General features: G+C 39.2%; 1 protein-coding gene across 6 annotated transcripts in view; it reads right to left on the bottom strand.

The window, feature by feature from the left end:
• RIMKLB (ribosomal modification protein rimK like family member B) overlaps nt 1–16,534 on the bottom strand; it is a 58,292-nt gene that overhangs the window by 17,563 nt on the left and 24,195 nt on the right. For all 6 annotated transcript variants that reach the window (XM_055712370.1, XM_055712372.1, XM_055712371.1 and 3 more), the window contains exons 4-5: nt 2,035–2,265; nt 58–144 (exon numbers count right to left, since the gene is read on the bottom strand). In XM_055712370.1, the coding sequence (XP_055568345.1) occupies nt 58–144; nt 2,035–2,265 (318 nt within the window). The remainder of the gene's footprint in view (nt 1–57; nt 145–2,034; nt 2,266–16,534) is intronic.

Here is a 16,534-nt window from a genome sequence, read left to right as displayed (position 1 = left end):
AATCTTAAGAGTGCTGCTCAGAATACTCCTTGCCCTCACCCCTGACCTCACACCCACCTCGGTGACCCCGCGTGTTCTTCACCACCATAGGGAACTCCAGCACTTCCGCCTCATCAATCATTTTGGCAAAATTCTCATGACCACCTGGCAAAAAGAAAACCAACAACATTATGTGCCACAAATCCGGTGTGGCCAAATTGGGGATGTAATTGCCACACATTCCTCCCACCCTTACAGCTTAAACAATGCAGAAAAAAAACTGACAGTTAAGAGTAACTTGGTCATAAAGCATGATCAGACTTTGAAGGTGTTTGTGATCTGTGGGATACTAACTCCTACTTCCTTTGAAATTGAAGATACAATTTGACAAAGGCCTCTTGATCACAACCCCAATGGCTCAATACAATCTTCCAAATCTGAATGCCCCAATTCTACCATCTTGGTCCAGTTTATCCCTTTTACTTTATCAACTCCCATCTTTTCAAATGTCTAGCAGGAAAATAGCACAGACATACCACCGGTAACAGTTCCATCCGAACTACAAACCAGGAAAGCAACATGGAATACAAAGACAAGGTATAATCCAGAGAGCAGCAACAACCCAAATCTCCACCTCCCCCCTTTCCAAGACTTAACGCTCCTGCATGTCATTTGCCCTACTGCCTGAAGTAGTACTTCAACCTTTTCATCTCACTGCATCTGTAAGGACCTTAGAGAGTAGTTTTTAGTGACCACTCACATGATTATGGCTGAGTTCAGTTCAATTCACAGAAGGCTGACCACAGTACAAGAAATACAGAAAAGAAAGTCAGCAGACAAAAGGATGAAACTCCTCTAAAAGCATGCGCAGTGAAGTGCAGAAGTTAAGCCAAGACACTGGTCACAAAGCCAGCAGCAGCCATCACTACCCTGCCATGGATTTTAATGCGTATCATTGAGTATCATGTCATTCAGCACATCCTGTTTTTCTTGGCAAAGCCAGCTCTCACTGATAACTTGATAGTTGTGTTAAAAAAAAAAAAAAAAAAAAAAAAAAAAAAAAAGGAGGAAAAGTCATGCTTCTGTCAAATTCCAGAGGCCAGCATTAAAAGAAGTGGCAGGGAGTTATGAACAACGGTGTTCTGCAGTTACCCCATCATTCATTATCTCCCCTTCCCCCCAAAAAAATTTAAAACTCATTCCTTTTTCACAGGGCTAGAGCAACGAAATCTATAAAGAAACGGTATGTTTCTTCTCCAATGTGTTTTCACAGGAATTAATGGAAACGCATGTTTTTGTTTTTCTCAAGTTTGTTTGTGTTTTTGTCAAGTTCCTATTACAAAAGCCTACTGGTGCAACTACAGAAAGGGGAGGAAAGCACTGGTATTTCCCAAGAAGGAAAGGAAGGCTGAGAGCTATCTTCAGTTCTTTAATACAATGTAATCAAAAGCAGAAATAGCATCAGGGTAGCTCAGACAAATGGCTCCTCTTAATCTAGCACTCTTGTCAGGAACAACAGACTCCAGAGGCAGGCACAAAAAACATTAATAATTAACTGTTCTGGTGGGAAACAAATGCCAAACAATTGCTAAAAGTAGAACACAAGGGCCGGTACTCTTTTTATCCTTTCATAATAACTAATATATTTGCAGACATTTTTATTCATATAGAAGCTTAATCTACTTCCAGGTTTTACCAAAGTCTAGTTCTTTATACTATCCTATGACATTTAGTTCCCCAAGTTCTTGTCCGTTGTCTCAAGCAACTGAAAAAAGAGTTCCAAGTGTTTTAGTAGTAACAGCCAGTTAGCTGCTTGGGGGGCTGAGGTACAGTTAAAGTCCTCTTGCCAAAGCACCACAGCTAATCAACAAAGCCAAAACCAGAATCTCATTATTGTGCCTTTAAATTCCTTTTCCAATTACTGAACCTATCTGTGGAACAAGCCTCATGCTACTTAATTCTACGGATCTCCAAAACTTGACTCTTATCTTCAGCACTGCAAAAGCATGAATCATGATAGGCAACTATGCTATCTTTTTGATCCAAAAGCCTTACCATATGAGAAAGTGTCTGGAAGAGGCACACCATGACCAGCAAGTTCTTGAAACGTCCAGAACTTGTTGACGCAGTTGAGGATGGCTTGGGGACGATTCATCAAACGACAGCCCATCTTCTCTAGGTGGCGAAGGACTGTGATATCACTGTCACTCTGGACCCAAGGTGTTGGTACACGTACAACCACCACTTGTGGGTAAGCAGTAATGAGCTCCCCATTCACCCGGAGACCTGAAAAAGGAAAAGAAAAACATCTCAATCAACTACAAGATCTTCAAGGAGACGGTAAACAGGCAAAGAAATACTGCACTGTATGTGACACCAGACTTCAACAGTGAGCATTAAAACAGTTCAACTCTCCCTAAAATGCATCTTGTCAGTCATGCTGTTTCATACTTAACCCACTGAAAACTAGGACTAGGCAAACAACAGACTGTATTAGGGCACACAACCTTGGGCTCCTTCCTAGGGTGAATGACTTTTTTGTAGGTTGGCGTGTCATCCTTTCTCTGGCTGTCAGCTGCACACTACATTCACATCAGCAGTATCAATAGCACAGGAGGTTCCTGCCTCCCACCGCTGGTTCTTGCCTACATAATACAATTCATACCTTTCCCAGTCCCAGCTGTATTGATCCCCCGTTTGTGATATTACATTACACAACATACTGCCAAAGTAACAGAGATTATATATGACCCTTAAAAAACAACAAATCCTGCAGTAGTTGAAATTACCTGTGTTAAAAATATCTGGTTTATACTAAATAAGTACTCAGGAATAACTTTGTCAGCTAACAGGGCAGCACCCTGTGATACTAAGTCAGAAACCAGAAGGAAAGCCCGCTTTGCCACTAAGACCAATGTATTATTTAGTCATGACCTATAGTTTACAGGCTGTCTCTGAAAAAGAAACACTGAAAGACAGGCTGCAGGAGTGGGAATACAATATAATTGGACAGGAAGGCACCATACTCAACAAAGACAGTCTGGCATCTGAGGATGGGAAAAGACAAACAGGATTTTATATTCACTTCATTTGCCTTATGTTCGAAGTAAAGCTTTCTGACTTGAGTGTAAAACACACAGCTCACACTGCTGTCAGCACCTTAACAGTTAAAAAGGAGAAAGAAGGTGTGCTGAGAAATCACAGGGCATCTGCATTTCTGTGCCTGTGAAAGGCCAGCTGTAACTATTCAGATCTAGCCCAGATTAATTACCTGATTAGCTCTATTCCAAAGATGTTACTTCTCAAATAGACTTGAGTCTACTCAACCTGAAGACACATATTGCCAGGCAATATATTTCATTTCAAGGCACATTTGAATTAATTGGCAGAGTGGGGGGAGAGGGAGGGTGTGTCCCTCTCTGTACTTCCCATTTTCTTTTCTTCTCCCAACCAGGATGTATTTTAGAGCTTGCCTTAAATATAAGCAAGCAACCACATAACTCCCAAAATGGAAGTAGAAACATGCTACCCAGTCCTCAGGAGGACACAGAGCCACAGTCTGGAAAGGCCAAAACAGAGCCATGTCCAATACAAATCCCCTTTTCCAATCCCCATTGCCATAATTGCACAGAGATGAGAAAACATAAGCAGACGGGTGCTCTGGCTGCTCACCTCATTAGCACCAAGCACTGCCGCATTGCAGCTGACATGACTTGCGTGTTTAAGCAAGCAGGCTTCAGACACACACACACACCATTTTATAGAGGCATCTCAAGCAAGATTAAAAACAAGACACTGCTAAAAACCTAACCAGAATACAAACATCAGGAAATGGGACTGCCATCTCCTTTAGCCAGGAAAAGAGTACAGATTCAGCAAGCAAAAGATTGTTAATTTCCTAGTCAGATTCCACCTTACACACGTATTTTTGCATTTGGTGCACACCCACTTTTTGCCACTGTAATTACATGCATGTCCTGATCCACATGCGAGCAGTGTAACAATCATTTTAAAAAGGACTGCATTTTTCTACAGAGCCCCAAAACTAACACTGTATCTTTGCAGTGAACCAGAACGACATAGTTTTCCAATTCATAATCTCTTATTGTCCATTTTGTTGTTTTGCTTTACAGTCACACCACATGCTGAAGTTTTGCACCATGGAGTCTGAAAAAGAAAAAATAGCTGTCTGAGGACACGTATATGCCTCACTTGGAATTCTCCTGAATACCTGCTTTAGACTTGACTATCAGACCGGTATAAATTCAGCCAGGCCACCATCCTCCTGGAGTGACTTTGGAAGTACAACGATGTTATCAATAGAACAATCTAAGCTTTTGTTCCAGATTCAATCATTTTCTCTGGTCTGGATACTGTTCTCCCTTGAACAAAAAATTCTCTCCCCTCATAGAAGACAGTTTACAAACAAAGAGAAGAGCTACTCAATGAAATGTATAATTTGAATCACTACCACTGACATGCGCCATAAAAAATTAGCTGCAGTCTCCCAGCAACACAGTGCTGCGAACAGAAGCAGCTTTATTACAGTAAAAAGGAGAGCCAGATTCTGCCATTTTGGAACAAGCCCATATTCAGCATACCATCTGAGACCCAGCAGTTAACAATCAGGTTAATGGTCGTTATTGCCAAGTGGGCTGATAAAATAGTATTTATTCACTACGATGTGCTGAAAGCAGTAACACAGAAAATATTAATGTATATAGTTAATTTCTCTTCCACAGAACCAATTCATGAATGCAAAGAGGGACAAAGGAAAAAAAGATGTATTAAAGAATGGCTAAGAGGTAATCAATTTATTTAAAAAAAAAAAAAAATGGAGATGACCTCTCTTTCCTTTGTAGTAATAGTACCATCCTGGTCCCAGAACAGCAGCAGTGAGTTAAATTCGCAGTTGCCTGTGGACAACGAATCCCCCTCACAAACACTCAGAGGGCAGACGTTCAGATCATACAGAAGTACCTTGACAAATAACACGTTGGTCCATTTGTTGGCATTCTCAGTGGATGCCCATGACACTGCAAACATGGCAAACAGAGCTATACAGTCCTTTGAAGTACCAATACCAAGAGCCAGGAAAGAGAGATTTCATGCTTATCTAATACTATGAACTTTAACAACATGTAACAACCACTTTAGCAGTGTCTTGGGAACAATTTCTTAGGTTATCATAAAACATTTGGGTATTCTTTGGCTCTATGAGATACAGACTTCTGAGTTGGAATATCACACTATAAAAACAGCCATAAATTCTGCACTTGAACAAGATCTGTTCTTTCGCTCAGTACTACGCTTTCTTTGTTCTTCCTCTGCAAGATGAAACTCTCCAAAACGTAATATAGTAGACCTTTAACATTATACACCTAACATCACACTCAGATGAAAGTGCAAAAAGGAATTTTTGCAATGCAAACTGTTAATCACCTGGGAATTAACTTGACCAGTTACACATCCTTCAAAGCCAAAAAGCCTCAAGTTTCTCTCAAAGACAGCTCCAAGCAGCACATGGTATAACTGAGTGGGTAAATGCATGATTTCTCACCGGTTCACCCAACTGGTCCTGCTGCTTTTAATACCCAAAAAACAGCAGGTGGGCTTAAAGTGCAAAGTAGCTGGTCCCTGCTAAAAAGGCTTATTTTGACCCAAACAGATTAGAAGCTTCACATGAACCCGTGAAGTTCATAGAAAATGGATGCAGCATTAAACTCTAGTGAAGACAAAAGAGGCAGAAACTTCTACAGCTGTTACCAGTGAGATCGGAAGACGTTATCCACACCCTAAGATCTCAGAACAGTAACATCCAACGTGGTACAGCCTGTTTGCATAGCAAGACACTCAGGATGACAACTGCACCTCGACAACCTGATACAGTACAAGTTTAGGGTGGATGCACACACTTTGAAAAAAAATCCACCAAATTCTGGAACTTGCCAGCCCTCATTCATGCATGTGGGGTTCGTTCTGTACCTTGCCTTCTTCCCTATGACAAATTTATCTCACAATCACAATTCCTTGATTAAAAAGCCTCACTCTTAAGACAGTTTTCGTTTAGGTGGCACACATTCCAAATGAAATGCCTCAAAATACAGACATACAAACAAAACTGAGTTACCCTGACTTAGCAAGTTGCTGCCCACCAGCTAAGACTCCTAAGCTGTGTTCTTGTTCCCACCCTACAGCAAAACACAAGGTAAAATGCTTGACGCAAAGCCCAAGTGAAGGGTTTCTACAATAATGAATCTCACTACACAACTGGGACAAGCTAAGTGCTTAAATACAGGCATTGTAACAACACCCCGTAAAGCCTGCAAGCCAAACATTCTGCGAGACAATCACAACTACAGCCAGAGTACGTAAATTCTTAAACTGCAGCCTCACACCTTCCACACTCCATAAACATTGGTGCTTCATCTACCCAGTTATCCTACTCTCTTGCACTTTAGAAACTCTAAGAAGCATTTCTGCACTGATGGCATTATGGATGGCTAAAAAGGATTACGATTTCAAGAAACTGTGTGTGGCTTCTGAACATCTTAATTCACACCCAAGCAGCATTTTAGAAACTCATTCTCTTCAGTTTGCACTTCACACAAATCCCGTTCAATCCCTGCAAGTATCAGTTCATCAGCAGGTTAATAGCTACTGCAAAGCAGTATCTAACGTCCAGTTCGCATGTTATGAACAACTGCACTTTCAGCTGAAACAGTGCAAATGTTTTCACAGAAGGAACAGTTTCAGGAGATGGGTCTAAAATCTCAAAGACAAGGACATAAAAAAATAATTGCACAACTTTTCTAACTCTCATTACAGCAAACATCAGGCATTTTTAACAAATGATTTAACAAAAATCTAAATACTATCAAATAATTTTATGAAAGTATTTTCATTCCAAATTATGATTACAGAAAATGGTCAAAAGAAAAAGCAAACTGAGTCACCAAGACCATGAAGTACTTAGAACTCAAATTCAGGTCTTCAAATACAGCATATGACCATAAAAACCACAGCCAACTTTGTCAATAAAATGGTATGATACAAAGCTAAATACCTTAAGTATTCAAAACACAAGCAGAAGATGATCTGGGTAGGCTTACATGTAAATCAGATTGCTGACATCAAGCTTCTCTTATCAGTATTAATTCATAGACTATGAGAGATGAAAAGACTAAAGCAGCTGGAAATGTCAGAAGCTATGGCCTGGGGAAGAAAACCAAAGGACACTGACGTAAGAGTAACAAAGGAGAAATTTTCTCAGGGAGAAATACTACATTTACGTTTACTTCTACATGTACATCAGAAAAACCTAAATCAGTAAACAGTTTTCCATGATGAAAAACACCAAGCCTTTCAACCTGTGCCTGAAGACAACTGATAGCTGCCTTGCTACCCATGGAAGTTCATGACCAATCATACCACATTTCTGACCAAATCGTTCAAAACAGCAAGAATGATGCACAAAAGGTGGGTTTTGCAGAAGTTCCCTATTCAGTGCTGCCACAGATCCAGCAACATAGAAAGACTCTAGCCATTAAAACATCTTCTTTCAAACTGACTTCCAAATATATACATTTCACAGAATATGAGATATGCGTGACTGTAAGAAGTTTAAAAACGTATCAACAAGGTTAAATTATTCCTTGTAGAGCATGGATAGCTACCAAAGGAATCCTCACCTCTGCGGCCACAGCTGCCACAGGCAGCCAGTTCTCAGAAGAATTAAACATCAGTGACTGCCTCCGGTGAAACTCCTAATAAAAAGTCAACTGCTCTGAAATACGTAAGTAAAACAAAGCAGGGAAAAAGTGTTTCAGTATTCAGACGGATCCAATAGATGCAATACATTTCTAATAGGCATAGCATACAAGTGGAACAATGCATGGTCATCATGCATACATTCCAAAAAACAAAATTTGAAGCAGATTTTCAAAAGCACTAAACATACACCAGCTCCCATCACATTCCCAACAGAAGCTAACAGGGACTGAGAACTTCCAAAAATATTACCCAGATTTTTCCTCAAGAGATCTGCATGCTATCCTGAAAGTCTCCAGCTCTCTCAACCTCATTATACCAATTTATTCATCCATCCATCCATGGAGTTGCTAACATTTCCCAAATGAACAGTCACTCAGCATGCAGGCTATAATGCATTCAACTTACTCAGCTGGGAAAACCAAGCTAGCCTTCCATCACACAAACCTTTCCTCATATTTTGAGGACATCACATTTTGCTACCTGCTCTCCCCAATTAATCAGTTGTTCTAACAAAAATCACTGAGTTTTTCTACAAACCTAGACTCACTCATGTTCTCAAAACAGTGCGTTACTATTTCTGGTTCATTCCTCCTTCCGACGTCTGTCAGCCACAAGACACTGCATAATATTTGTGTTAAAGTTCTAAACTGTTTAATAATTACTTACAGTTTACTTGCAGAGAATTAAATGTGTTTCATTCTAATTGCCATATAAAAGCAAGCTTGAAAGATCAAAAGGGAAACACCCCAAACTTTACCAGCAGATTACTAGCACTAACAAAATATAATTCCCTCACCAAACTCAAACACCAGTAGATCTCTAAAATTTTTAACTCTGCATACTTCAAACAGATATTCTGCCAAGAGAAGGGCAGAATTTAGGAATAATTAACAAAAGTAGAATTAACATTAACAAAATACTATTCTATACCTCAAAAGCTTGCTGCAATATGTTGATTTAACTTTATGTATCTTATAAAACAAATGTAAGCAACATAAATTCCCACAAATTGGGTGATATGTAGTGAAGCATAGCACTTTAAATGCAATTTTATTTAAACTAGAACTTAACCTTCGAAGAGCAGCTAAGCACTAAATGTTTAGAAATCCACTGATTTATTAACACCAAACTGAACTTCCCCCTTTGGAGTTGCATAGCATTTTCTCCTGCATCACTTACCACCTGACAGCCACACTTTATTAGTTTGAATGATAAGTTGTCACAATTCCTCCAAAATTCCACTGCCATGCAAAAGCCCTTTCGGTATCTAGCATTACCGAGCTATTTTTCACTCCAGTGTACACAGAAACAGATTTCTACAGTAGTTCTGTGCTGGGTGTTCTCTCCCTTCCTATCCTACTTGGTAGTTTTTCAAACCAAATTAACAAGTTCTACCATTTAACCCTATGGGTTTAATATGAAGTCAATTTCTCCCCCACACAAACTTAACCAAAAGGGCTTTCTTGCCAAGATACACTTCCATAGCTCAGCAGTTCAAATACAGTTGTCACACACAGCAGAGACAAAACTGATCTCTCTACAACGGTCCTATGGCCATTCTATTCTGAAACAGAGAAATAAAGAGCAGCAGCTTCAGCTTCAATTCATAAATACCTAACGCAAGCATTGTGAAAATGTTCACAAAAGGCCACTGCTGCAGCCCCAAACAGAAAGCAAGCAGGTACCAGAGTTAAACCTCTACTTCATGTTCCTTCCCAGATCAGAAGACCTCTTCCCTTCCCCAGGAAGAACACTGAATCATTCGTGCACAGGCTACTGAAAATGGTCAAAAACTGGGGAATGACAGCAATGCTCAAAATTATTATGGCCATCCCAGCCTAGGGGTTCTTTTTGGGCACATGGGCAAAACAGACCAGATGCCTACATGCATACCTCACTACATCAGTACTAAGCAGACTGATTGTGGCTAGATCTGTTTGAGCTACATTTCTAGTCACAATACATTGTTTGCTTATAATCCCAAAGCACTTCAGTCATGCATAAATGTGAAGTGAATGGACGCAAACATAAAACCATATGTAAAAGTTATGTTACAAACACAAATTCTAGGCCACCATTTTGCTCTGAGAATTGATTTTATGGTAAGTATACAAACTATACTGAAATCATGTTAAAGCCTTAGCTACCATTATTATATGTATATAAACACTCACACAATTAACTTTCATCACTAAGAAAAAAATTCATTTCCAGAGACTACTTAAAAGACATTCAAACAAGTATAGAAAGAAATATACAGAATCTTAGCCCTATTCCCAAACATGGATGATTTAGTGATATAACTGTTAAGATGCATTTTAAATGGGGCGCTGTAAAAAAAAAAAAAAAAATGTAAAGAAAAATGCCACAAGAGGGGACTCAAAAGATTCACTAAACAAAACAAAACTGTGTTGGAAAAGATGCGATTTCAAACACCTTGACAAGTCAATTTCTGCTTTTACCACTGAGTTTATTTAAAGTTCTCATCACACATCTGCTTTTCTAATTTGCCTCTGGGCAACGTTAGAAGAATTTTAAGTATTTTCCATATCCAACTTAAAGCAAAAATACTCAGGATGAGATCCACTTAAATTTACTGAAGTTAAAAAATAAAAGTAGCTGTTGATCAAAGTTTTAAATTACTTGAATTGTAACAAAGCAAAGTCTCTCACAGCTCAAGTTAATGACTGAGTGCAAGGGAGGTGGTTTTGACGTCAATGTTGCAAAAACGTCCCCCAATTCTTACACAAGTATACGCATCCACACATGCTATACAGCCACTACATAAGCAGCGAGTAGATTGTCTGTTGTGTATTAGACTTCCCAAAGCTCTCAATGAATATAACAACTCCTCATATCAACAGAAAGCTCAGGCTCACAATTAGGATTTATGTATCCTGCCCTAACTCACTACGTGCCTTTAAAATTTATTTGCAGCAACTACACTGCAAGTACTTACCTTCTTCTTTTTACATGTGGAAAAAAAAAAAAAGCATTGGGTTTCCTGATCTAAGCCAGAGCTGACATGCATGAGGACAATCTTGTCTCTTACCACAATACTGGCAACGTGCTCCCATCATCTCTCCTTTGTCCGGGTTTTAGCGACCAAGTGGAAGCCAATGGGGGAGGCAGTGTTTTCAGCTTACCACAGGTCTGCAGTTGTTAGTATCATCATCGTGAAAAAACAAGGCATGATGAAAGGGAGACCGCCACTGCTACTCTCAGCAGCTTAAGCCCAAAAAAAGTGAAACCAAGTTTGGGGTGAGGTTTCACAAGATAGCTGAGAGAACAAACTTACCAACAAAACCAAAGGAGGCAGTCTCACTGCCCTGTTCTGCCTGTACAATTCCACTCTCCCTTGCTTGATTTCTGGCACTTGTCTCATCCTCTCCATGTGTCAGGTCAGATAGCTACATTTGCAGAGCACCATTCAGGAGGTTTTGTGCTCCATTATTTACATGAGACATTTGTGAGGCAAGACCTCAGTTAAGCAGATCCCATAATGCAAGAGCAAAGGGTGGTTATGCATTGGGCATTGAAAGTCCAATCTGTTCTAACATCTCACAAACTACTGCACTCGTACACAAACACTACAATCAACACAAGTCAGCTGCCACAGAAACAGTCCTGCTCTTTTGTTATTGCAGCTGCTGCTTCCAAATCCCATGATGCCTCCCCACTTCACCTGCAAAAGTATCTGCACACCTACATGACAACCTGAGAAGGCAGCAGAGCAGCAAAAACAGGTAGATAATAGGGAATGCTTTCCTCTACTTTCTGTGTCAGTGTCATCTTAAAATTTTCTGTATCTTTCAAATTACTCCTGAAGTAGACCAGGATTTGAGAGATTATTTGGATTAGCAAGAACAGGTTTACCGGCCACTGCTACCACCAAGCCTGTTGCAGCATGCTTAAAGTAACTTCAGCTTTCTTGAAAGAATCTCAGCCAAAAGCAGAAAAAAAAGAACAGTCTAAGTTTAGTAAGGAAAAAAAAAAAAAAAGGAGAGAAAAAAAGAACGCAAAGCATTTTAATATTTTTTATTATCTTTTAGTTATTAGCTTTTTCTCTAAAAGGAAGGAAAAAATTCTTGGCCAGAGAAAAAGAGAACTACAAATGCAAAATACAAAAAGGTAACAGGGAAAAGCCTCATTTAAGAAACTCTATATGAAAGAAAGCTCTCAAAAAATATTAGAAGGGGTCTAATACAGCACTTTTCCTATTTGTTTTATCAACTTGTGTTCCTCTCCTCAATGATTAAAGGCTGCAAAGTAATTCCAAAAGTTTGCTAAGAGAAAGGGTTTGGGTCATTCCTTTAATATATTAAGACTATACATTTATTAAAACAAGGAATGCCTTTTTGATGCATGATTACAATTCCCAAGTTCGACAGTAACACAAATTGTTAACAGTAGTATCCATAATCAGGAAAAGCTTGCACATCAGTAGTAGTGAGACTGTTTCAGTGCTAACATCCTGATTTTCAAGGTCTGACTGTGTAGACCATGGGAGTGGAAGTGCTGTACCATAGCTTCAGTAACCTCACCTGCTCAAAAACAGTATGAAGGGATGCTGATGAATTTGGTGGAGCATTAATGCAGTGTCCCCAGAAATGTCTAAAATACAGTTTCATGTTATATTTAACCTGGTTCAACTGTGTGCTGCAGCAAAAAAAGTGATCTCATCTCCTGTACGCCCATATTTTAATTCTCACCTTGCATCAGACCTAGTGATCATACAACCATATAGGATGTCACATCAGATTGTTGCTCTGGAGAGGGGGAAAAAAGGTGGGGGGAGAAGAGAAAAAGAAAACCAGTGATTGTTTTTGCATTTGATAACTAGCTAACAGCTCACCAAGTTATGAAATCATTACACTGCAAGGGAAGCAATAGGAACACCTAAAGTGTGAGGGGACAGCAGGACCATTTCTTTCAGCATTGTTCTGTATTTATGTTAGGAAGCATTTTATTGTGTTTTTCACTTAATACTATAGTTGCAGAGTCATAGGACCTGCATTTGCACTGGCATTTAAAAAAAAAGTGGTCCTATTCTGCTCCTAGTACTCTCACTCAATCTCCTCACACTGCTCCCTGTGTGCTAGTAGTGTTCATGTGGCTGTAAAATGAATCAGGTGAGCCAATTCCTCTAAATTAATTCCAAACCAGCAACACTTTTTTTTTTTTTGTTACCCCTGAGCAATTTCTAGAGTTTGATCTGTTACATTGCCATAAAAAAATATTTGAGTCAACTGTAGAACTAGTGTGACAAGTGAGCACATACTTATCTGTCTCTACTGAGAATACATACCAGAGCAGGGTATCACTGAACAAGACTGGTCAGAAACAACAGAAAGCAGTGAGAATGGCCAGGAGTACAGCCCTATGCTTAAGGATTTTATTTATTTAATTATTTACAGCAGACTCTGTACTACTCCCTTTAGATTATGTTTTGTGTTTTGCATTATGGCTTTTAAATAAGATGATCAATTTAGAAAGATATTCAGATAATCTGCAGTGAATGTGAATGTCAAATTAGTATGATATCCTGACAATCGAATATCATGCGAACTGAAGATCTGTTGGTACATCTCTCATGCCTAGTATTGACAAGTAGGAAAAACCCTAAGGCATGTACTGAAAACCAGACCAGCTCAAAATGGTACCAAAACTATTTCAAAGTTAATATTTATGATAAATGCTTTGTACATGATCATAATTTTCTTAGAAACTCAATGTTTTAATGATCTGTGAATACTCTGAAAACACAGATTAGCACTTCCAAATGAAAAGCCAGTATCATACTAGTGTCAAAGGCAGCATGTACCAGGCCTAAGAAAAGAGTAAGGCTGCGAAAGGAAGGGAAAGTTACAGACCTAGAAAACAGAGATGTGACTGGAATAGACCACGCAAACCTTAGTAAGTTCTGAAGAACTGAAACTTATGAGAATGGTTACTTCAGATCTGAATTAAAAGCTGTCCTCTTCTCCCCTATTTACCTCTCTCCCGCTTACCCAACCTGCTTTAGTTGACAACAGCAGTAGGGTCCTAACCCAACCAAACACCCGTGAGTTACAGACTCAGCAGTTGCTAGAGCTAAGAGAAAAGTGAACACGCAGGAAACAAAACAAGGGGACCATGTGCTGTCATCAAAAGAAGATATTCCTATACCCATCTCCCTACTGCTTGCACTTAAGAGCCCACTTTGGTACCCACCCATGTTTGTACCACTGGTCACCTCAGCAAACCTGAATGTCAGAAAACTGACGGGTGGAAACAAGTGGGTTTGGTTTTTGTTTTTTAGCAAATGTCATTAGCTTGTGATTAGAAGATGAGTGGAAGTGCCCACACAAGAAAGAAAAGATGGCATAACTGGGAACAGGGGAGAAAGAGGGAAACAAGGCCTCCTTACTTTGGAAGCCAGGACCTGTAAATTTACCCAGGCCTTATGATGAAACCTTTACCTAAAACCACTGCTCAGCACAGACCACGCTTCAAAAGCAAAACCAGACATCTGTTTATAATCCAGACACAATCTTTTAGTTTCTGTGTGCCTGTAGGTGAGACCTCTTGTATCTCATTAGGATTTTTGTACGATGATTCCCACTAGGAGATCTCAGAACATTCCTGGGTCAAGTAAGCATGGTTTACAGCGCTTTAAAAGTCTAAAGCATCCTCAACTGACAGAACATCCACTTGCAGCAGATATATGTCCTTTTATATTATCTATCCAGAGCACATCAACACTGAGAGCCTTAGAAATAACAGGTTCTGGAATCCCACCACCCTCAAATGTAGAAAGTCATAAGCATTAAACAATACCATCCTAAGACGCAAGTCTTAAAATATTACAGAACAAGAACAGAGACTAAATATATGTAAACTAACCTTACTGAAAACTCCCTCCACTCTTTAACAGTCAGTCAGTCTCTCCCATGTTTTAAGTGTCCAATTTCTGTTCATTTTAAATAGCAGGTGAAGAAAAAAAATTAAGGACACACCTGAAAAAAAAATGGATAATTGGAAAGGTCTTTCCAAAAGCAGAAAGAAATCCAGAGGAAGAAGTCAAGCAACCCAGAATGGTAAAAGATTCTCCTCCCATCTGAGATGAATATAAAATCTTCCTTGCAATGCCAAAATCTACTAAATACCTTTAAAACACATAACTTATGCACCTCAACTCTCTCCACTACCAAACACCACCTTCTTTCATCTTAGTAATTCACCCTTTTATTACTTAAGCAAACTGTTGAACGGAGAAGTATCCCGTGTGAGTTTTCAATTTGTAACAAAATCAAGCATCCTTCCTATCTGTCTCCCGTAATAGAAAAGACACCTAAAAGCATTTCCACAGTCAGAAACTTTTAATAAATAATATCAAACTATCTGTCCTTTTCAAGTGCTCCTAAACATGTTTAACTGAGTCTGAATTCTGGGGAATGGAAAGAACCCCTCAGCTTAGTGTTTTGATGTGTCATTGCAGTCCAAGGACTTTCTATTCAAAACTGCACTGAATTAATGAATTAGGGCACTTATTTCAGAGACAAGTGTATCCTTCTTAAAGGAAGGAATTTAACAGTGATATTTCAGGAAAATTTTGGGTTAAAACTGACCCTGAAGCTTGAAGAGGTAACATCAACTCCTACTAACAGTGAGATTCTGTATCTTTTTTTTTATGTTTTTTTGGCATGTCAGAGAAAAACTTGATCTACTCAGATACACGCAACAGTTTCAGGTCTCTTAACGAGTACGGTATTTTCCTACACCAAAATTAAAAAAAAAAGGCCAAAAGAAAAAAAAATGGTTCTAGACCAAAAGATACAACCTAAAATTTCTTAAGTTTTGGCAGACATTAGTGTAAGATCATACACAAAGCAAAGCTAGAGAAGGAAGAAATGCATTTTCCCCCACAACTCCATAAGCTCAACTGGCTTGTCTCCTCTTCCCAGCTCTAGAGGGTTAAAGCTACACTGCAGTAGCTGCACGTCCTCCATGCCCATACTGCAATGAAAATACAAGTATAACACAACAGTATTATTTCTCACCTGTTCTGGATGCAGAAGCTTCCACCTAGTGCCAAAAAGATGATAACTAATTAAGACATTTGCTTAGTATGTTCCCTAATTAAGACATTCCAAGGAGTCTGTAACTACCTTCTTAAAAGAAAATGCTCCTCAGAATTACACAGGTATATACTCCTTCCAGCAAGACCAGTCAAATGAAAAAATCATGCAGTGGTAGTATTGTACTCGCAGCAGAGTAAAGCAAGCAGAAGGGACATGCCCCACTGTCAGTTTGGTTTGACCTTTGAGGGTAACACATTTAAGAGATGAGCTATTTTACTGCTAATCTCTAGATTGTAAATGTAGCCCTGAGTTTACCAATCCCTGCAAATTGATAAATATCTTTATATGAATTTACTCTGCACTATAAGCTCTAAGGCTCTCTTTGTCTTGCCTTTTCTGAAGTAAGCATCTGCTCAATTTACAAAGAAACAAGCAGCACTGAGGGGCTACCAATCTCATCCCAAAGAAATCAACGGCAGAGATGGGAAACAGAAGCTTTTTTTGCCAGCATCAGGTATAACACGTCTCCTTAGCTCATTTATCTCACTCCTCCACAGATTCCTCTAAGAATCTCCTTTAAATATTTGCCAATTACGTTTTTCTTCAAGTTCTTCCACTTTACAGCAACACAACCATAAAAATCTCATTACCAAATGCCACTCCTGATCCATTCTCAGTAACAGAATTATAATTTACGTTCACTCCTAGCCTCTGCCTGT

This window comes from Falco cherrug, chromosome 5 (genome assembly GCF_023634085.1).
Source record: "Falco cherrug isolate bFalChe1 chromosome 5, bFalChe1.pri, whole genome shotgun sequence".
In the NCBI taxonomy this organism is placed as follows: Eukaryota; Metazoa; Chordata; class Aves; order Falconiformes; family Falconidae; genus Falco; species Falco cherrug.
The sequence above is the reverse complement of the archived record's forward strand: the minus strand, read 5'-3'. Positions and strand labels throughout refer to the sequence as shown.